Source organism: Myotis brandtii, unplaced genomic scaffold, assembly GCF_000412655.1.
Source record: "Myotis brandtii unplaced genomic scaffold, ASM41265v1 scaffold1595, whole genome shotgun sequence".
NCBI lineage: Eukaryota > Metazoa > Chordata > Mammalia > Chiroptera > Vespertilionidae > Myotis > Myotis brandtii.
The window spans coordinates 79,072-102,748 of record NW_005355815.1 but is presented as its reverse complement, the minus strand read 5'-3'; the positions used below and the strand labels follow the sequence as shown (position 1 = coordinate 102,748).

General features: G+C 46.4%; 1 protein-coding gene and 1 pseudogene across 1 annotated transcript in view; both read left to right on the top strand.

Annotated features, from left to right (window-relative positions):
- The first annotated feature begins 6,483 nt into the window (after window positions 1-6,483).
- On the top strand, window positions 6,484-7,002 carry LOC106725386 (annotated as a pseudogene).
- Window positions 7,003-12,820: 5,818 nt separating this feature from the next.
- LOC106725385 overlaps window positions 12,821-23,677 on the top strand; it is a 20,585-nt gene continuing 9,728 nt past the window's right edge. The window contains exons 1-2 of the mRNA XM_014536266.1: window positions 12,821-12,897; window positions 12,981-13,301. Coding sequence (XP_014391752.1) covers window positions 12,852-12,897; window positions 12,981-13,301 — 367 coding nt within the window. The 5' untranslated portion in view covers window positions 12,821-12,851. The remainder of the gene's footprint in view (window positions 12,898-12,980; window positions 13,302-23,677) is intronic.

The following is a 23,677-nucleotide window of genomic DNA, read 5'->3' as shown; positions in this document are numbered from 1 at the left end:
AAAAAAACTATAAAATACTACAGCATATTATATGTACCCTTCACCCAATTTCTTAGGTGTTAATAATTTAAACATAACCATTATACAACTAACAAAATTTGGAATATATTTTTCTTATAATCTCTTTAATGTTACTTAATCCATTTACTTTGTTTTTGTTAATCTTCACCCAAGGATATTTTTCCATTGAATTTTAGAGAGAGTGAAGAGAAAGGGAGAGACACATTGATTGGTTGCCTCCTGCACATGCTCTGATAGGGACTGAGGATCAAGCCAGCAACTGAGGTACATGCCCTTGACTGGAATCTAACCTGGGACCCTGGAATCAGTCCAAGGGCTAATGCTTTATCCACTGAGCAAAACAGGCTGAAGCTTAATTCATTTACTTTTAATCTACATGTGTCTTTATATTTAAAGTGGGTTTTGTTTTTGATTCACCCTCATAATCTATATTTTAATTGGTTTTTAATTGGTGCATTTATGCCACTGACTTTCAGAGTGCTTACTGATAGAGTTACTGCCATATCTGGCGGCTTCTGGGGCTTCTGGGGACACCAGCAGCCAGGGACTGATCTGGTCCCAGGCGGCAGGTAGGTGGCTCCTGGGGCTTGTGGGGCCAGCGTGCCTGCGGCCCAGGACTGGATCCGGTCCCGGATGGCAGGCAAGCGGCTTCTGGCATCGCCCACGGGGGCCTGGATGGCGGCTTGCGCTGGCGGCTCATGCTGTCCCACCCTGCCTGCAGTATGCAAATTAGCCACCATCTTTATTAGCAGTTAATTTGCAAAACAGGCTGAAGCCAATGGGAGGTGTAGCAAAGGTACAGTCAATTACCATGTTTGGCTATTATTAGATAGGATGTTGTTAATGATTTCAGAGAGGAAGGGAGAAGGAGAGATGGAGAGAAACATCAATGATGAGAATCATCTATCAACTGCCTCCTGCACACCTTCCACTGGGGATTGAGCCTGCAACCCAGGCATATGCCCTGACCAGGTATAAAACCATGTCCTCCTAGTTCATGGGTCAATTCTCAACCACTGATCCACACTAGGTGGGCTCAGCTTTTTGTTATATTAACTCCACTGTCTAAAAGTACCAACTGCCTGTAATGCACACACAAATTCATAACCACAGAAACTTCCAAATATCAAAGTAACAAGGTACAGCCCCATTTTGTAATTAATAAGAAAACTGTACATTTGCACGAAATCCTCAGGTTCCATGTCCTCATGCTGCTGTGCTCCTCACAGACTAGCCCTAAACTTAACCATGGTCTTCCCAGCCCAGCACTCTACTGGACAGAAAGGCACAGGGTCAGGGTGCCCCGAGGCTCAGGGTGACACTAGGGCACCATGGCCCCCACAGTCCTGGCCTGAGATGTCTCCTGAGTCACGGCTCAACAGCAGCCTTTAGGGAGAATCTTCTTTCACAATCCCACCTCCCTCAGGTGGCATCCATTCTTTATCCCCTAGACAGTGAAGGCTGCATGCACACCTGTCTTCAGGCTGCAGTTTCGTTCTCCCTTTCCTTCCTCTGCTTCGGTCTACATGCAGCTCCACAGGCTGCTCCCCTGGGTCAGGAGCCCTTGGCCCTGGCCAATCCTGTCAGCCTCTCCTCACACTCTGAACAGCCTTGGTACAGCCTTCGTTGTGGTGGCTGCGTCCATCCCCTGAATATCTGTTTCCTGCCATTAGGCTTATCTGAGGGGCAGGCCCAACACACCCTGGGCTGTGTCTCCACAGCTGCCTGGCATTTAATATGCCACATGCCCAGGATCACTTTGATAATCTGTGTGAAAATCTAGTTGGATTGTTAATACTATACAATACAATCTGATGCATTAACCCATGAAATGAGTCACCACCTCTGGGTTCAGCAGGGTCAGAGCCTCCAGGACACCAGGTGCTTTGAGAACAACCAAGGCTGCCCTGCATGTGACTGTGTCCAATGCATCCACTGCATCCACCTTGGGGCATCCCTAGCCCTGACCTTGGCAGCCAACCAGGACACCTCCCACCATGGCTGAAGCAACTCCTGACCAGGGCCTCTCCGTGACCAGCTTCGGTCAGCCTCCTTCCAATCTCTTCCCAACCAGGTGGTGATCTGCAGACTAGAAGGGCCATCTCTGTATAGGCCACTATTAGCAAGAATCCCATCAAGCTGGTTTGGCTAGAATCCCCCACCCTCAGTATGTGCTCGCCCTGGAGGCCTCATTGGGTTCCCCACCCAACACCACCACCCCCCTCAGGAGATGTCTGGTCACCCTGGCCGGCCCCCAGGTTGAAGGCTGTCAGGGAGACTCACCAGGCCCCCCTGCAGCAGCCCTGCTGTTCCCTCTTAGCACCTGTCCATCCACTGACCCCACCCTCTCCTTGAACCTCAATTCCAACATGTGCTTCTTTCATTCAGACTTGAACCATCTCTTTCTCCTACTGACAACCCCTCTGGACCCTCTCCTTGATTCAGTCTGCCTTCCCCTTCCTTCCTTAACAAGTGTGAGGATGAAGGTGTTCCCTCAACACTCCGCCCACTGAGGGCCTGAGCCGATCAGGACACACTGCAGACCTGCCTGTCAGTAGGCCCAGCCCAGGAAGTGCCTGCCACACACGGGTCTGGTTGAGTTGTGACCATGTCCCCCTTGGCAGGTGGCAGTTCCCATGTGAGTGCCCTGCCAGGCCTGCAATCTGAGTGCCCATCTCACTCCCCCCGGGTTCTCAGACATGCACCTCTCCTCAGCTCCAGGGTCCTTGGTTATGAACCCTGGGACATCTCCCCTGGAGGGCAGGGCTGGGGATATGAAAACTCACCTGGGAGACCCCCCTTTTAACCCAGGAATTCCCTCCACACCACCCAGCGGGGTGCTCGGGGCTGTCCTAACTCTCAGCCTCCAGCATGGACTGTGCCACCGCCCTGGCCATCCTCCTGGCTGTGCTCCCAGGTGAGTCACAGACCAGGTAGGTGTTGGGGTCCCAGAGGAGGGAGGCTGGGAGGTGCCGCGCCCTGAGTCCTGCTCTCCCATGCAGGTGTCTGCACTCAGAGGCAGCTGGTGCAGTCAGGGGTGAGTCGAGAACACCTGGGTAGTATCTGAGGATCTCCTGCAGGACTTCTGGCTGCAGCTTCACCTGCCACTGGTTCCACTGGGTGCACCAGACGCCAGGGAAGGGCCTGGAGTGGATGGGATGGATCTGGCCTGGTGATAGGGATACCAGATAAAGCCTGTCCTTCTGAGGCCAAGTCACCATCTCCATGGACAACTCCATCAGAACCAGCTACCTGCAGTGGAGCAGCCTGAAGTCCTCTGACATGGCCATGTATTACTGTGCGAGGGACACAGCGAGAGAAACCAGGTCCTGTGGACACCAAAACCCTCCACCAGCTCAGGGAAGAGGTCCGGGCACCTGCCTCGGGGACCCCTCAGATCTGCCCCTGGAGGAAGCAGCATTTGCTGTGCCCATAGGACTGAAAGCAGGAGAAGGTCAGCGTAGAGGTGCCAGGCCCTGATGACATGATGGAAGGGGCTGCTCCTGGGACCTGACCCTCTTCCTGGGAGACAGCTGCTGTGCAGAGCTCACCCTGGGCTGCGACTCGGCCCCTGATGCTGGTCGCTCCTTCTCTCAGCTGCTGCACAGGAAACGCCTCAGACAACCTCAGTGTCCCCAGAGCCCTCAGGGCCTTCTCTCTCCATCCTCACACACCTGACTCTCATCTTGGATAATGTGTCTGTTTTATCTTCCAGGTCATAGAAATTCTTCACTCAGTGTTCTCATTCTTGACGTGGTGCTTTTCACAACAAAAATTGTCCTTATTTTTTGAGTACTTACCTTATTTTTTTATTTCAAAACATTATTGGTTTTATGGGGTTTGTGCTGTTCTGCTATTTTTGACAAGGTTTCTTCCTGCAATCGGGTGGAATATAACAGGTTCTGACAGTAAAATTCCATGCTTCCACGTGCTGTAGATGGACTTCCATTCCTTTTACACAGTTTGTCTGCTGGTTCTTTTTTACTTCATCTTCTTCTTGAATTTGCTCCTCATGTGTGGAATGTCCCAATGAAAAGTGTTGGAGCTTTGGCTGGGGATGAAGGCAGAGGGTGTGGTCCCCGGGGCTCCTTCAAACAGGGAGAAAGGGTGTTTCATAGGAGGCGGGCACTTGCATTTATTTGGAACCAGCTGCATGTCAAGGACAAAGCTGTTGTGTGGCTCCTGTTGAAGTCTGTGATGGCTGATGCTCTAATGCACAGACACACCTCGGCAATCCCACGTGTGTCTCCTGCGTTCCTCACTTACAGCCTCTCAGGGATGTGGCTGCAGGAAAACTCCCTCTTTAGCCCAGTCTCCATCCCCGTCCCTCCTGCTGTGGAAACCAGCAAAGTGTTATCCTCTGTCAGAGGCCATCCTGGGGGAGGACACGATTGACGTATTTTGCTTATTCATACATCTTCCAAAGTCAGGGGGGATTTTAAAGCGGCACAAGTATTCATTCCCAAGCAGATGCACATATCAATTATTCGCATATCGTTGGAGACAAGAAGCCACCTTGGTGTTGCTGGTCTATGGGTCAGAACTCATTATATTTGCCTTTGGTTTCACTCTGGTTTGGGAGCTGTGGGAGGAATCACCCTATTTGCCATGTGCTGTGTTTGTCCTGTGGATGCTCTAAGATACCAAGCAGGGTTTCTCTCATATTCTATGGAAATCCCAGGAGAAGCACACACAGGCCATAGAAGGCAGCACAGTCCACAGGCACCTGCACCCAGAAGATGGGGTGCCATTTCCTACCCCTCCCTAGGAGAGCCCTTGAGGCAGTAACTGCCACCCACACCACCCTTAGCTTGGGTCCCTGCACCTCTGCCGATGCAAACGGCCCAGCTTCAAGGATAAATCCAGGCAGGTGTGAAGTGTCACTGTGTCCCTGGCTCTGGGCTAGGGTCCCTGGGAGCACTGACCTGTGCAGACACGAGGCCCTTCAATGGCTCCTGTTCCTCCTGCTGTCCCATGTCTGCAGCACGTGACCCATGCATATCAGAAATGGGTGATGGCGTGCGCCAAGTGTCTGTGTGACCCACAGGTGTTCCCTGTCCTCAGGTCTCCAGCCTGAGGACCATCTCAAAGAATAGACACACCAAGTAGAGGTCTCCTCATAGATGCCCAGTCTCACATGAGCCACCTACAGTGACCCCCCCTCCCCAGTTTTGGAATATTCTGTGTGTTGATCCACCATCACCAAGGAAAGGGGCCAGAGTGGGTCAGTGTGATCTGGACTAAGGGGAACACTCAGTAAGACCCCAACCTACAGCGCTGATCTGCATCTCCAGGCACACAACCCAGAACCAAGTGTTCTTTCACCTGAGCAGTGTGACAATCTAGGATACAGGTGAGTAAGACTGTTCCCAAGGGCTGTGGTCCAAATCCAGTGGGAGCCAGACACAATGTTCAGGCAGAGGCAGGAGGGTTGGCTGCAGAGAGCACAGGGCCAAGCAGGAACCCCAGGATGGCCAGCGGTGGTGGCATTTCACTCTGTCCCTTTGGCTGCTGCTCCCAACAGGCACAGAGAGGGGTCAGTCTGCCCTGGGCAGAGTATGCTCCTGTCTCTATTGAATTTAATACAAGCAGGAAAATTGCATCATTCAAATGAAGGCCTGGTGATCCAGGGCCTTGGCCCCTGGGGACTCTGGGTCCGGGTCTTCCCAACAAACAATCGCACAGCATCCTACTCCCTAGAGTGTTGGACAGACTTAGCAGGTCCAGAGGCTCAAGGAGAGGCAGTGATGGATGCCATGTCTGACCGCAGGGCCAGATGGAGCCATGAAAGTTACCTTACCTCCTACCACCCACATGGAGATGTCCGTGCACATCAGGGCTGGAGAGGATATCAGGCCCCTGATAACAGAGTGACAGACAGGGGCTGCTGGGGTCACGATAGTGGTCCTGGGCCCAACACAGACCTCAGGTGCATGTGACAGACCTGGGGGAACCTGACTCCCCTTAGGTGATGGAGGAGCACCTCCCAGGTGAGGCACAACCTTCTCCATAATAGTGAGAACTCTGAGGCCACAGGTGGATCCAGCCCTGAAAGGGGGTGGGTAACAGCAGAGCATAGATGCTCATCCATGCTCTCATCTCATACCAGGGTTCTATACCTTAATTGAGCATAACCTGCTCTGTCCTGGAGTCTGTTCAGGGGAGCAGCAGAGGCCAGTGGGGAGGGCTCAGACCAGATGCTGGGCTCAATGTTACCAGATGTGGCCATTGGACATTTCCCAAACCTACCTATGATTCTGTATTTAGTTATTAAAGTATTTTCATAAAATGGTTCTCCCCAGGACACTCTCAACTACATGGACACACTTCCCTCCTTGAAGGTGTCCAACCCCAGAGCTCCTTATATAGCAGTAGGACATTCAAATAGGGCCCCCTCTGCTCATGAAAACCAGCCCAGCCCTGACCCTGCAGCTCTGAGACAGAAGCCCAGCCTTGGGATCCCCAGGTGTTCCCATTCCCTGATCAGGACTGAACACTGACCACTCACCATGGGGTTTGGGCTCAGCTGGGTTTTCCTTCTTGCTCTTTTAAGAGGTATTTTATGGAGAACAAGAGACACTGAGTATGTGAGTGGACGTGAGTGAGAGAAATAGTGGACGTGTGAGAGTTTCCTGACCAGGACGTCTTTGTGTTTGCAGGTGTCCAGTGTGAGGTGCAGCTGGTGGAGTCTGGGGTAGGCTTGGTGCCGCCTAGTGGGTCTCTGAGACTCTCCTGTGCAGCCTCTGGATTCACCTTCAGTAGCACTGGGTCCACCAGGTTCCAGGGAAGAGGCTGGAGTGGTTATGCCGAATGAATCCTGATGGAAGTACCACATACTATGCCAACTCTGTGAAGGGACAATTCACCATCTCCAGAGACAACGCCAAGAACACGCTGTTTCTGCAAATGAACAGTCTGAGAGCTGAGGACACTGCCATGTATTACTGTACAACAGACTCAGTGAGGGGAAAGTCAGTGTGAGCCCAGACACAAACCTCCCTGCAGGAGAGACTGCGACCACCAGGGGGCGCTCAGGGTCTCTGAACACAAGGACCATCCGAGTAGCAGGTGTGGTTGGAGGTTTGGGCTGGTTTCCTGTGTGGTTTCCTCTTCATGTCACAGTTTCCCTCAGGGAACCTCTGGATTCCTGACTCTTCACTTACCTCTGACGTCTCTGAGTTAGGTCTGTTGTAAAAAGAGACAACATTCTCATGTGGCCAAACTGCAGAGAATATCTTTCAGAGACTCTTGAGCCCAAATGGCAATTCATCATCAAATGTCTGACCTGCATCAGCTAAATCTAACCAGAGTCTCTCCTGAGTCTCTCTTCAACAGTGCAGCTCAGGGTCCTAGCCAGAAACAGAACTCGTGTGTTCTGGACAGCGGGCACCAGAAGCCTATGAATGCAAAGCTAGAGAAGAAGGACCCTCGTGGTGACAGTAATTGACTTGGCATCATGCTCATAGCACCAAGAGTAGGTGACGCCAAGCAGAGGTAAGAGAATCCATGGAAGTTTGGTATGGACGACCAGGGTGATGATAAACACACAAACCAAGGGACATGGAATATTTATAATGCTCATAGTTGAAATTCCTAGGTAGCACATCAAAGGCCCTTTGGGAAGTCAGATCTGATTTGATGGATCCAGGAAAAGGGACAGACTCAGGGATTTCAATGTGTCAATGTGGTGGGGGAGGGGCAGGAATTCTACTTTGAGGGGCTTGTGTGGTTTCAACCTCTTTTTTTATTATTAAGAACCAAACAAACTTTAATATTTCAAGGACATCCCAAATGAGTTACTGGTGAGGTTACAGAAGTTCCCACTCATGCCACAACAGCAAGAATCAACAATTCTGCAAGTTAAAGTAATTACCCCTTTGGATTCATAAAAACAACATATTAAAGGATGTCACAAAGTGAAAAAATACAGTCATCAGAGCAAAACAAACAGCAGGCTGATTGTCCTAACAAGAGGGTAGATTGTCCTTCTGGAGTTCAGTCCCAGGAAACAGCTGCCTCAGGAAAAACAAGTCCAAACAAGGATTTTTATCAATTCCTTACAACTAGTCCAATGCAAATTCAAAGAAAATTGAGGTTTAGATTTCCCATGACTGTAGTAAGAACTTAGAACAAAGAGAACCTTTAACCAAACACCCCGTATGTAGGTTGAGCAAGAAATGAGTAGTGAGACTCAGCCAGTGTATCTGACCATGAGGGACACTTCTGCTGCTGAGCTCTGAGCATCTCCCACAGGATGATCTGGAATTGCTCCTGCACCATCATTTCTATCATCTGCTCCTTTGTGTGAATACCAAGTCTCAGCCACTGCCTAGCAAGCGCTACCAGATGCCTGAAGACTTCCCTGGGCCTGGATGGACCCTCACAGCGGAGCTTTCTGAACATCTGCCTGAAGATGAGAGGGTTGACAGGATTCCTGCCTGGCCCATCTCAACATTCTTGACACAGACTTTGTCAATGCTCTTTGGCAGGTGCCCAGAAGGCGCTTGTGGAACCTGGGCCTGGGGAGCCGCTGTCAGGACATCTCCTGGCTCCTTGGCCACCATCTCATTTGGAGGTGAAAGTACTTGATCATTCTGGACTTCTATATCTTTCTGTGCCTTTGGGTTTCCTTCAGTCTGCATTCTGGCTCTCTGGAAAAGGATGGCGCAGACTCCTGCACATTTGCCACTTCACGGGGAGGTCACCACAAGAGCAGACACCTCACAAGCGACTCTGAGAAAAAGCTCAACCTATTTTTGACATCTGGAGAGAAGAACCAACGTTTCCTTTCAGACTCCCATTTGGTTCCAAGTGAGAACAGGCAGCAATGAGCCATCAGTTTTCAGCAATCAAAATATGGATACGTATTTTACTGAACAATTATAAAAAATGAGCAAATATTGAGAAAAAGGGTCAATATGTGGGTACAAAAACATCCTCCATAGAAAATGAGACAAATGCTTATAAATAACAAAATAATAATGATAATGGTCATGGTGGTGATGCTGATTGCCGGGACTGACTAGCAGACCATGAGTGACAGAAGAATGGATTACTCTGACACATGTTTCTGTGAAAGAGAGGGCTAAGGGACTGCCTGGATAAATGAACCAGAGAGCCCAGTTCACCTGCCTCCTTAGGCTTTTATTGTAGCAAGAGCTTGAGCTAAAATTAACCTCTAGATAGTATCATCAGGGTAAAGATTGTTGAGAAAGCACATGCTCCTACAAGGTCATGTCTAAAGACTAAACACCTGGGGGCTTGGACTTATTAGGGAAAGTCAGGGCAGGGGCTGCATTGTTCTGCAAGGTCACCCTAGAGGCCCATGACCTTTAGAAGATTCCTCCTTACAGATTTTCCAACCAAGTCCTGTGCTTCCCCACAGATGATGGTGGTGATGGCCATAGAATTATACAGAGGGTGTGGTCCATTGTTCTGGGGGGTGGGTCCCTCTTCTATCCAAAACCATCAGTTGTTTTGAAAACTTTGTATCAACTTTAAGTTGTGGCCATTGTGGTTTTAATTTCCAATGACATCTAAAGAGAAGATTCCTGCTTTTATTATTTGATAAAAAGTCAATGTGTGTGGACAACCACCATGTCTACAAAATATGATGATAATAAGTAAGCAACTGATGATAATGATGATGATGATGATGATGATGATGATGATGATGATATGATGATGATGATGACGATGATGATGGTGATGATGATGATGACAATGAGGATGATGGACAGAAACAGAGATCCTGGTCTAAAGAAATGAAGGCTCCATATATGGACATACCATCATCATGGCTCCTCCAGTTAAGGCTGTCCCTCTTCCCTGTAAGTGTTGAGGGATTTCATAAATGAAAACCAATGAATTATTCAGCTTGGGTGATACATGGTGTGGCCATGTGAGTAATGACCACAATGTGACCAAGTGCAGATCCATTGCACCTGGGAAGGTCTTACCTTCTAGAACAGAGACACTGTGAGAATGTGCATATAGGAAACAGGAATCCCTTTCCCACCAGTTTGCAGTGACAGGTTTCCTATTTCTCTTAATCCCTGCCTGCATGATCTTTAATGTTTCTACTTCTCACACACTCCTGCTCATAATTATTTGGGTATTTCCTGCAATGATACAAGCTATCTCTATCATGACCTACACTTCCTTCTGGGTCTTCACTTGAGGAACTTTTAAACCCATTATATCCAGTAACTCTGTCCATGAACGTCAGTCATATTTCTGTCATGTAACTCAAATCAAGTCCAGCTTCCTCCCCTCACTCAGTTCCACATTTATGTCATGATTTATGGGTGGTTTCCAAATTGTTTGTAGGTAGCAAAGGAGAGGGGGAAAAAGGCTAAAACACAGATTTTTTTAGAACGAGAAGACCCTTCACACATTTAAGATGATGTACAATAACTGAGGCCGAGAACATGAGACCTGGCTGGTGAGACTCACTGGTTGAACATCATCAACCTATGAACTAGGACAGGGGTGGGAAACCCCTGGCACGCGTGCCAAACATGGCACACCAGTAACTTTTGCTGGCACTCAAACCCTCTCTTATAATCTCTGAAAGTCACGAAATATACACCTGATGTAAAATCTCTGTCATCAGTGATGCAGCAGCAACAGTCCCACTGATAATATCAAACGGAGTCATAAAGTTTTCTATTGGACTATCAGTGTACATCTATACCTTAAAAAATAAATGTAGCCCTAACTGGTTTTGCTCAGTGGGTAGAGCATCAGCCTGCAGACTCAAGGGTCCCAGGTTCGATTCCAGTCAAGGGCATGTACCTTGGTTGCGGGCACGTCCCCATTGGGGGGTGTGCAGGAGGCAGCTGATCGATGTTTCTCTCTCATCGATGTTTCTAGCTCTCTATTCCTCTCTCTTCCTCTCTGTAAAAAATCAATAAAATATTGTAAAAAATTAATGTATTTTTCATCATATACTGTGTTTTTGTCGCTCGAATGAATTTTATTATTTCTTCAAGGTTCTTCACATACATACACTTTAAGAGATATCAAGTAGGCACAACATGTTCTCAAAAAATTAGGGTTGGCACGCAGAAGAATTTTGAGTCAGAGATTTTGCTGGTTTTGGCACGCACTCACAAAAAGGTTGCCCACCCCTGCCCTAGGGAGAAGCTGCGACCACCAGGGGGCGCTCAGGATTCCCAAACACTAGGACCATCCCAGCAGCAGGTGCAGTTGGAGGTTTGGGCTGGTGTCCTGTGTGGTTTCCTCTCTACGTCACAGTTTCCCGCAGGGAACCTATGGATTCCTGATTCTGCGCTTACCTCTGAAGTCTCTGAGCTAGAAAAGCCTGCTGTAAACAACTCCTGTTCTGAATTATCCAGGTGTTTCCTAAGATGCTACAGGCTGTCTCTATCATGCACTGTACTTTCTTCTGAGCCTTCACTGGAGGAGGCTTTAAACCCACATGTCCAGTAACTCTTAGTCCATGAAAATCAGGCATATTTCTGTGACTCAAAAAAAAAAATCCAGCTTCCTCCCCTCAACCAGTTCCGCAGTCACATCCAGATTTATGGGTCGTTTCCCAGCAGCACTCCCCTCTGGTTCCAGAACCTGCTCCAGGCTCTGTGGCTGCTGTAGCCAATCCACATGGACAGTGGAGACTCAGCATTTATCAAGGAGTTCTTGTAAAATCACCCAAAAGATGTCCCAATAAAGAAAATATTGTTAAATTAGCCTCAGTTATAATTAAAGATTTTTACCCTGTCAAAGATTCCATTGAGTGAAATCAGAAACATATGCATAAGGAATATATTTCCAAATCCTTTGTTTCATACTGAATGTATAAAATGCACATTAAAGACACTGTATGTTTGTGGTAGATCCCAGCACCCTTTGACCACAGTGATCTCCCAGGGGAAAGGCAGAGGGAGGCTGGGAGTAAGGTATTCCTCTCAGAGTTGAAGTTTCCTTTCCTGTGAGAAATTCTATGGTAGGAATTCTCTACACTCACCTGCCTCTGAGCCCCAATATCACTGATAACACTAGACTGAGAAAACAGGTCAATGTCCTACCATCATCATTTCAACATATGAATGATTCTAAGTTGCACACATTCATGATCACTGCTTTTTTTTCTTGTCTTTTCTCCACTCAAAGCCATGACTATTTCTGATGTAACTATTTGGGGTTTCAGCCATAGGCCATAGGCTGGCCTAAAGGAAGCATTTGCACAGGAAGCTGTAGACACAGTCACAAAGTTTTCAACATCAAGCATCACAAATATCCCACTTTCGTGTGCTTGGGAATGGTTTCTCTGAATAAAGTAACATCATAAATTAAGATGTAAGATACTGAAAAGTGGCTGTCCTTTATTTCTATATTTTACACAATGGTAGAATTTATATAAAATTAGATTTAAAAATTTGGAAATTGTGGATACACTAGGGTGTTGAATTCATAAACTGTCAGAACAAATGCTAATCCCTTTTACATCTGTTTGAAAGATGCATGAGAAGATAATGGTGTAATCTGCTCATGTAGTCTGTGTTCCTTCTTATGCTCAGAGATTATCGGCTGTGCTTTGACCTTAAACCAGTCAGTCTCATGACCCATGTGGTCTGCTGAGCTCAATTTACATGCTGAGTGAGGTCAAGGGAAGACATGCCCCTAGACAGTCCTCAGAAAGAGCAGGTAAGCCCAACCTCAGTCCCTACACTTATAGGAAAGGCTGCCCCACAAAATTATTTGCTTTACACTCCAGGGTAAATCCTCTCCTGGGCTGTGCAGGCTCACAGCTCTCCCTCACACAGGGTTGAGCTCCCTGGGAAGGCAGAGCTGTGGTTTAGAAGAAGATGAGGCTGCTGGGTCTTCTCCTGTGTCTGGTGACAGCCCCCCAAGGTGAGGGTCTCAAGGGTCAGGCAGGGGTCATGGGATGTCTGTGACTGCAGGGACTGACAGGGACTGATGCTCCTTGTCCCCAGGTGTCCTGTCCCAGGTGCAGCTGCAGGAGTCGGGCCCAGGACTGGTGAAGCCCTCACAGACCCTCTCCCTCACCTGCGCTGTCTCTGGTTACTCCATCACCAGTGGTTCTGACTGGAGCTGGATACGCCAGCCCCAAGGAAAGGAGCTGGAGTGGATGGGGCTCATAAACAATAATGGAGACACTTACTACAGCCCCTCCCTCAAGAGACGAACCTCCATCTCCAGAGACACGTCCAAGAACCAGTTCTCCCTGCAGCTGAGTTCCCTGACCACCGAGGACACAGCGGTGTATTACTGTGCAGGCCCCACAGTGATGAGAAGTCAGTGTGAGCCCAGACACAAACCTCCCTGAGGGAGACAGCAGGGCTGGCTGCAGGGACACTCAGGACACCAGGGGGTGCTCAGGACCCATAGATTAGCATAGGCAGACCAAGCACAGGTGCAGAGAGAGGCTCAGCCTGGATCCTCTTGGAGGCTAGGTTTCCTCTTCATGTGACATTGGCTCCTGGACCTTCTCCAGAGTCGTGATTGGGACACAGACAGCTCAGCAGCAAAGAACTGTCAGTTCTGATGGAGAAGAGAGGCTGCAGGGTAGCCATTGCCCAGCCCCCTGCACACAGAGACAATGGCTCTGGGCCCTTTACAAGGACAGCAGAGTCCTGCCAACAGCAGCTTCAGAGGCTGAGTCTGAGGATGCCCACACACCAGGGCATGAGATGACGCGCAGCTCTGACAGAACCTCAGTCTCAGGAGGCAGGGAGGACTCTCCAGCAGGTGCAATGGCCTCAGGGAGCCGGGAGAGGTACTGGCTTGGGGTGAGCTCTGTCAGGGAGTGAGGACTGGTGGGGTTCCTGTGCTGGGCAGGGGCTGGAGTGGATGGATGCCTCCAGGGGCAGAGGAGAGACCACCAGGCTTCCTCAACCATGAATCTAGATGTGGGCAGAAGTGGAGGAGGGAGGGTGAGGCTTGAAAGCTGCAAGATGTCAGCACCAAGCCTGGGGTCAGACTCCTGTGTCCACCTAAGAATTGCAACGTGACAGAACCTCAGTCTCAGGAGGCAGGGAGGACTCTCCAGCAGGTGCAATGGCCTCAGGGAGCCGGGAGAGGTACTGGCTTGGGGTGAGCTCTGTCAGGGAGTGAGGACTGGTGGGGTTCCGCTGCTGGGCAGGGGCTGGAGTGGATGGATGCCTCCAGGGGCAGAGGAGAGACCACCAGGCTTCCTCAACCATGAATCTAGATGGCAGAAGTGGTGGAGGAGGGAGGGTGAGGCTTGAAAGCTGCAAGATGTCAGCACCAAGCCTGGGGTCAGACTCCTGTGTCCACCTAAGAATTGCAACGATAAGGGAAAGGGAGGGACTCATGCATTCAGAGTGGACAGCAACCAGCGATGATGAGCAAGTCAATAGGCACAAAGCAGGAGTGAGAGTGGGGTCTGGTTCTCACACTGAGTGAAGTTTCCACTGCCTGATCCTCCCCTTGTACAGAAAGTCAGGGGTCAGCTTCTGCTTCCAGAATTGCAGCTTCTAGAGGGTTCTGAGCTTCCCCTGCCCTGGAGCAGTTCTCCAAGGTGTGGATTCTGAATTGCTCCGTGAGCTGTAAGGTGTGAACTCAGGGACCACCTGGATTTCACAACCACTTTTGCTGTTAACACACACGATCAGGTCTCTTCAGGGAGCTTCAAAAGCTGTTCCATCATATCTCTTCCAGTCGATGTATCTCAGTTAAGTGATTTAATACAAGATGCCACTGTTCTTCACTTTGATCCTCCCTCCTTCTGTAGTCTTAGTCCATCCTGATCTTACAGTCTCCTTCCCAGATAGTCAGCCTCCAGGTTCCCGTCCTCCCAGGGTCTCAGGTGGACCCTGGGAAAGCAGGCATCAGAATGACTCTCAGGAGTAGGTCCATGTCCACACGAATGTCAGGGCACCTGCTGGTCCAGAGTCAGTGCTCGTGTCCCTCTGGGAGCAGGTGAGTCCAGTGTCTCAGAGCCTCTCTGTGGAGCCTCTCTGGCCTGGGAGACCTTCCTGAGCTGCTCCCTGTGGGAGGAGCTTCCTACTGGGAGAAGTGAGGAGAGAGGAGGGACAGAGTATGAGCCTGTCTCTGCTGCGTGGCCTGGGCTGTGCTCATGGGAGGCAGGTGCTCCCCAGCCAGGCCTGTTCCCTGGAGCTAGACTGAGACAGGGGCGGCCCCTGCATGGTCACCTGCAGGACCAGGGCACTAACAGTAACACACCCCTGCAGACAAAGGGTGACTCAGCCCCATCTCTGACTCTCCCTGGAGCAAGCCTGACCAATTCCAACCTGCATCTGCGTGCACAGGACTTGCAATATCATGGACACATGAGTGCCTGCTCTTCAAAGTCTGTGCTTGCATTGTGGGTGCACTTGATTGGCTTCCAGAGAAAATCACACCCAGGCCTAGAATCCACATGTGGTTCCTGCCCATGTGCTATTTACAGGGAGGAGGGGCAAATGTGGATTTCATAGCAAAGAAAATAATCACAGTGTGTGTGTGTGTGTGTGTGTGTGTGTGTGTGTGTAATTTATTAAATAGAAGTGCAGTGACATTTGGCCACACACTGGAATGTGCAGATGGGACCTTCAATGAGAGGAACCTGAGGACATAAGATGCCCCTGAACCCCCAGGAGCTTCTGGATGAAGGGAGGGTGGGCTGTGTCTGCATCTGGCAGCTCCAGGGAAGGGCTCCCAGCTGTCCTCAGAAAGCCCTGGTTTGAAGTCTCCCTGCAAAGCAATTGGGGCTCAGTAAGGCCAGTTCATTCTGTTCAGAGACGTCAAAACCACACGGTGTCCCTGAGGGAGCAATCTGATGTCAGGGCACAGTCTTCACTAGACTAGAGATGTTGAAGGTCAGTGCCTTGTGAGCCTAGACAGGACCCTCCCCTGCAGAGCCAGGGCTGGGCTGCAGGGGGTGCTCAGAACCCAGAATGAAGCTCAGGCTGCTTCCCCAGATGGAGCTGGGCAGGGATTTCTTCTAAGGCCTGGGGCTTCCTCTCCTCATACAAACAACCCAAACTGAAACTTGAACACTGTGGTGACTGCTGAGGTGATGTGAATATCCTGCTCTATCAGAGCATTTACCAAACTCAATGGGACATGAGAACCACACACAGGGGGGTGTTTCTATGATTTCAGGATATCTGAATTGTAAGGGGCTGGCACGGGGATGGATTTATTACCTCACTAGGGGCAACATTTTGGAAGAAGACATTCTGGTATCAAAGCCCAGAGCTGATGTATGTGGCCCCATGTCACTCAAGGGTGAGCTCATAATGAGGAGAATGTTCGTGGGGGATAGTTCCTCTTGGGAGAGCCCTGTCTACACTGAGCTCAGGGATCTGAAAGGGGACACACCTACAACCACGATTAGGACTTGGTGAAACCAAGAGCTCATTCTTTGAATAAACAAAATGAACCACTACACAGGCTCATCCAGAAACATAGAGTGGACTCAAATAAATGAAATCAGAAATGAGAGCATAGAAGTAACAACTGACACCACAGAAATTCAAAGGATTATAAAAAAATACTATGAACAAAGAAATGGACAAATTCCTAGAAAAACACAATCTCCCACAACTGAATCAGGAAAAATCAGAAAGCGTGATTAAGCCAAAAACAATAGAGGAAATAGAAGCAGTAATCAAAAAACTCCCAGCAACAAAGGGGGCAAAGCATGCAATGGAGTCAAGACAGTCTCTTCAATATATGGTGCTGGGAAATTTGGTCAAATACATGCAAAAAAATGAATCTAGATCACCAACTTATACCATACACAAAAACAAACTCAAAATGGCTAAAGGACTTAAATTTAAGACCGGAAACCATAAAAATCATAAAAGACTCCATAGGCCGCAAAGTATCAGGCATATGTCGTAGCAATATCTTTACTGACACAGCTTCCAGGGCAATGGAGACTAAGGATAAAATAAACAAATGGGACTACATCAAAATATAAAGCTTCTTCACAGTAAAAGAAACAATCAACAAAACAACAAGGAAGCCCACTCCATGGCAAAACATATTTGCCAAAGCTATTTCAGATAAGGGTTCAATCTCCAAAATTTACAGAGAACTCATATAATTTAACAAAAGGAAGATAAACAATCCAATCAGAAAAAAAGGACCTAACCTAAATAGAGACTTTTCAAAAGAGGACATAAAGAAAGCCGAAAGACATATGAAAACATGCTCAAAGTCACTAATCATCTAAGAGATGCAAATCAAAACAACAATGAGGTACCACCTCACACCTGTCAGAATAGTTGTAATCAACAAATCAACAAAGGACAAGTGCTGGCGAGGATGTGGAGAAAAAGGAACCCTTGTGTACTGCTGGTGGGAATGCAGAATGGTGCAGCCACTGTGGAAACAGTATGAAGTTTCCTCAAAAAATTAAAAATGGAATTCCCATTTGACCCAAAAATCCCACTTCTAGGAATATATCCAAAGAAATCAGAAACACCAATCAGAAAGGATATATGCACCCCTATGTTCATAGCAGCCCAATTTACAATAGCTAAGATTTGGAAACGGCCTAATGCCCATTAGCAGATGAGTGGATTAGAAAACTGTGGTACATCTACACAATGGAACACTATGCTGCTGTAAAAATGAAGGAACTCTTAACATTTGCAACAGCATGGATGGACCTGGATAGCATCATGGTAAGCAAAATAAGCCAGTAGGAGAAAGATAAATATCACATAATCTCACTCATTTGTGGAATATAATGAACAACATAAACTGATGAACAAAAATAGAGCCAGAAGGAAAAAAATAACATTTTAGAATATAATAGAATCCTGTTATTTGCAGATTTTAATATTTCCTACAACTTTTGTGATATCATACTATGTTAGTACAGTTTTTGTAATATTATTATATTTAAAATCCTTTTTTCTTGAAATATTTATGTTTCTTGCATGTATTATTATATTTAAGATCATTTTTCTTAAAATAAAAAAAAAGTTCCAATTTGAAAAAAAAAGGAAAAATAATTATCACTTCCGGTCCCTTTACACTCAGAGTTTCATGTGTTCAGAACTGAAATGCTCAGAAAGAACAAGATGGAGAAGGCCCCTCACCCTTCTGAGATGTAAAGAATTGTTAGTGCTCTACTCCCATTGTCTTCTTATTGAGGGCTCCTCATTAATCAGGTACCAAAGATGCCAGGCAGACAGAAGGCAGGTCCTTCTATTCTGTCTGAGGAGTCCATCTCCTGCTTAACAAGGACAACTGGGCAAGTAGTTATCGAGATAAAATCTTAAGACATAAAGAAAATCATTTGAAGATTTATTAAATGCAAATCCTTTTTTAACTTCAAGTGTCTTACAAATATGACACCACATAGATACAGATACAAGCATACTATATTTTTAATGTTTCCACAATATACATAAACCAAAGGAAGTATTCACATTATAAACTTCAATTTACCACTAAAAGGCTAATTCTGAATGTAGTTAATACAGTAATATTTCCAGGGATCTGGAATCAAACAGAAAGTGTTTCAAAATTCTAGCAGCATAAAAGAGTGATATTTATAATAAATATAATTTATCTCACAAATAATGATAAAAATCACACATTTCTTTCTTAGTTGTTTGGCCCATGGGATAAACTAGAGTCCTGCTGTAAATTTCATGGCACCTCAGTGATCACTTGAAATGGGTCAGTGATTGGAGAGTGTGAGCCTCTGAAATAGTCTTTTGAAACTCATTAGCTATATTGAAATATGTATGCAGGTGTAGCAAAGACACCAACTACCTACCAAAGATTCAGGCTTCCCCCTATAGTGTAGAGTTGTGGCCAAAAAGTGGGTCTATCCTGGCTCAGTTCTCTGGGTAAAAGAATGAAGGTGGAAATAACGTGTCACTCATGCCTGGCCCATGAAAATCTGCCTGTAATCTTTCAAGCTCTCCTTCATCCTCTCTCCACTGGCAGGAAGTGAAGAATCTGAGGCACTCCAGGATGGCACCACAATATAGAAAGAGCCTGGGTCCCTGTAACATTATGTGGCTATCTGGTTGCATTGGACTCACCTTAGACTGATCTTTAAACAAAAAGTAAACTTTGTGCTAAACCAATGACATCTGGAGACTTATCTGTTACTAGAGGCCCTGTGCACGACATTCGTGCACTGGGCTGGGGAGAGGGGGTTGTCCCCCAGTCCGGCCTGCGCCCTTTTGCAGTCCGGGAGCCCTAGGGGATGTTGCTGCTGCGAGGCAGAAGAGGCCCCACCACTGCTGCTGCACTGGCCAGCCTGGAGCCATCAGCCCGGCTTCTGGCTGAGCTGTGCTCCCCCTGTGGGAATGCACTGACCACCAGGAGGAAGCTCCTGCATTGAGCATCTGCTCTCTGGTGGTCAGTGCGCATCATAGTGACCGGACTTTCCACTGTTCAGTCTATTTGCACATTACCGTTTTATTATATAGGATTACAATTAGCTCTGGCTTAATTAACAAGGCAGGTTGTGGTGTATCAGTCACAGAATCCTCATTCCTCCTCTCACTGCTATGATTTCCTTTCACTAACATTAACTGACAGGAAGGCTTTTTTCATGACTCCTCCATTTCTTTGCTCTTCACATTTTCTCTATAATACCTCTTTTGAATCTCCTGTCAATCCATTAAGGATTGAATCTTGGTTTTCTTCCTACAGGCTCCAGTGCCAAGGACTGAGTTAAGGAGTATAGGAAGTACCAGGATGAAGAGGTGATAGAATCAGTCCCCTGATGGTGTTCTCTCCTGACTCTTTCCACTTCCACACTGCTTCCTCTCTTCCATCCCAGGGCTACCTGAGTCATACTCTGAGGGCTGGCTGTCAGTGCTCTGCTGAGGTCAGGAATGAGGCCATGTTGCAAGAGTGACTCTGGACTCTTTCTGGAAAGGACAGAACCAGGGGCTTGCTGCATAGCAGCCAGAGAGCACCAGGAAACCCAGTCCCATTGTGCTCACGATAAAGTGGTGACTGATGAAAGTGTTAAGGGTATCTAACTTGCAATTTTTTAAATTCCATGATGTTCCATGAGACTATGTCAATGAATAATTACTATTTCCATTCTTCCAAGGAGAATCAATCACTGTGCAAAATGGTATCTGGCTCCTTTATGTAATTATCCCTGGAATTTAGGTCATGGCACTATTTTAGTTCCATTTAATTAATAGGAAACTTGCTTGAGAAACAGCACCACATTGTATTGCCTTTTGTTGTATTCCTGAGTGTATACAATTCAGGAGTCAGAATGGGGTAAGTGTGCACGTGCGTGCGCATGTAAATGTGTGCATGAGTGTGAGAGTGTGTTCCTATTTACTTCAACACCAATAGTCTAAACTGGCACCTGAAAACTGCATCTTGGGGACTAAAATTGAATTTGTTATAGATCTCCAGAAGGATTTGACATGAAAAGTCAGAAGTCTTTATTCTTGTCACTGCTATTTCACAACTAGAGCACTGCTGTGTCTATATTGCCTCAGTGCAGATCCTGGTTCCAATATTTACCAGCTGTGTAACTTTGGACATGGTACTTAACCTCTCTGTTTTTCAGTATCCTCTCCTGAAATATGAGAATTGTAATGTTACCTACTTCATAGGATTGTGTGATAATAATAAGAGATAAATATAACATCCTTAACACAGTACTGAAATAGTAACCCTTAATTTATATTAGCTAATACTACTAGTAATTATAAAAAGAAATTGCATCATCCATTACAAAAGATATTCATGTTGAATAGTTGATGAATCTATACCAGAGCTTCATATGCCATAAAATAGGGGTGACGTTGACTTATCTACCTCATTAGGTTCTTGACCAGGTCAATTCAATGGTACCTGTATGTTTCCTGGTCTACAACCTGACTCTTGCCACAAGCCACAATGAGAAAGCCTTTCCTCAGTCTGAACATGCCTTCACCCCTGCTGAAAATGTTCCAGTGGTTCTCTTTCTCTTACACAGTCATGAGAAGCTCCCAAGATGGGTTATAATGCCCCAAGCCCACCAGTCTAGCCTTACCAGTTGTATTGCCTGCCTTGACTCCATGCTCAAACTTCTCACAAGCCATGAATCTCATAGCATGCCTTTCTTTCTATTCACTCTTCTTTTAGGCTTGAATGCTGATCCTGACACATTCTCCCTTCACCACATGCAAAAATGTTTCAATATCATTGCATTTCCTTCAGGGTTCATTTTAAGCATCCCTTTCATTTTGAAACATTTCACCAATCCTACTCCCAAAATAAAACTGAATTCCCTCTTCCCTAGGTCCTCACAAGTCTTCCTACATGTGCCTATCACTACACTCATAACCCACCACTGCCCTGTTGTTTGCATGTCTGTTTTCTTATATCTTATTTTTTTTATCCCTAGTACCTAACATTGCATCTAGCATGTTTCATGTTGAACACATGAGAATTCTGTTTTTACAGATTAAACACTCAAATTTTGGCAATTTCATGGGTTCAACCTAGAGTGGGTTCTTAATATTATCTGCTGATAAAGGAATGAATGAATAAATGAATGAATGAACTTTTTTTCTCACTGACCTACTACTAGCTAACAAGTTTCTTAAATTACATCATGATTTTTACAAACACTGATTTATCTTCTTTTATTCATGTTAATCTCTTTTTCATTTTCCAGAGTTTTATTAAAAATCAAAATTATATCTTTGATTTATGTTTTTATAGTAAAATGATAGAGATGTATTCATAATTTTGTTCCCAGGCAAACAGAATATTTAAGAAATGTCTAAGACAATCACACACACACACACACACACACACACACACGTACTCACATACATACTTATTCCATTCTAAATCCTCAACTTGTACATACTCACCACTGTTTCTCCCCACTGAAACAGTTTGAAACACTATAAGAGGTTCCAATTTACTCATTACATTATAATTAATCACTATATTATCTAGAAGCCAAAAAATATTTTTATTTCCCAGCCCCACTTCCTGTCCCAGCCATCTATTCTTCTAAAAATGTTATTGTGGTTAGAAAATTGGCTCCAAATGTGATGAATAACCATAGAGCAAACAACATACATGAGGTGTTTGTGTCTCACATTTCATATTATCAGGGAATGACCCAAAAAAAATCATCCATTTAGAGGGCTTCTTTTGGGGATTTTCTCTGATCAAATAAGCACAGGTAAAATATATAATAGTAATTGGGGTTCACAACACCTCAGGTATAGAATGTCACATATTGACCAACATTGTGCTGAGGACCTGGCTTGACAAGAGTCAAGGAGCTATATCCCTTCTCTGAGGGTGAGCAGTCAGGAGAAGACCACCGATGGGTTGTATGACAAAACCAGAAAGCACGTATTCAAATGCCTAGAGAGGCCGTAGATCATGCAAATGGGAAAAGGAGAATAAATGTGGAACAATAGAGAGCAGTTTGTTAAAGTATTCTGTAAAAAGGAAAAAGCCACTCAGTTCCAATTATGTGTTAGCATGCTGGTCTATGAAGTCAATGTTGCCAGATTTAGAATTTTTAAAAGCTAGAAATGTGGGTGTTTATGAGAAATTTTCCAGTTTTGAAGCACTGCATTCATCATGCAAAATATTACTGAATGTTAAATGTGACCTCCAGTCAGTCACCAGTTGCACCTCCTACATGAAGCAATGATCCATGACACCTTCTGAAGACAAGGTACGCAGGAATTGAAAAGGAGTTCTGAGGTTAGAATGTTCAAAGACAACTCTAATGTTCAAAGACAGATAGTGGAACTCATTTCCATTTTTAATTTGGAAACTATAGCTTTAATATTTCTAGTTCACATTTTGGACCTACCTAGAAGTTAGTAGTAGTCCCACAAGGATGGAAAGAGAGAAGAAACAGGCCTAAATAGTCAAGGGTGAAAAAAATGTTGAGCTAGACAGTATGTTTATTTTAGGGAATAAGGAATGTTAAAAACTGCCTCAATGTTTTTCAGCTCTTCTTGTGTCTCCTTTCCTTTCACTTGCTCATATTTCTAAAAAATTAAATGCTTTGACTCTATTAAGAAGTTATATTTGAGTCATCCTCAGAGATCTGGTCTATGATGAGGGGACCACATCCATTAGACAATTACTACTCCTTTCTAAAAGTTTTTATTTAACATCACAAAACCTGCTTTGCAGCCTGAAATTCTTCCAGCTATTACCAACTATCCTGAGACACACATACACACCATTCCTGTGAGAAAACACACAGTTCAGTTCTGGTTTTAGAAGCACAGTGAACTTATCAAGCAACAAAGTGGGTGGCAGGGAGAGAGATGAATCTAAGGAAAGGTTCATCCCCCATTGCCCCTCCCAATTACAGATCTCAGGGCATTTAAGGTCTACCACACTTCCATGTCAGGACAGATATATATATATATATAAAGCCAGAGACCAGAATGCAGTAATGACCAGAACAACCGGTCGCTATGACGCCCACTCTCAGCCAGCGAACCTGCCCAATCGGGGGTGGGGTCGGCTGGCCAACCTCCTGAGGCCCCTTTCCCCAGCCAGCCCTGCCCCTGATTGGCCTCTCCCACCCCCGTCAAGGGCAGGGCAGCCAGCCAAGCCTCCCACGGCCCTTACACCCCCAGGCTGGCCCCACCCCGATCGGCCCGCAGCTCCTCCCCCTAGCCAGCCCCACCCCTGATCCCCCTCCACCCCAATAGGGGGT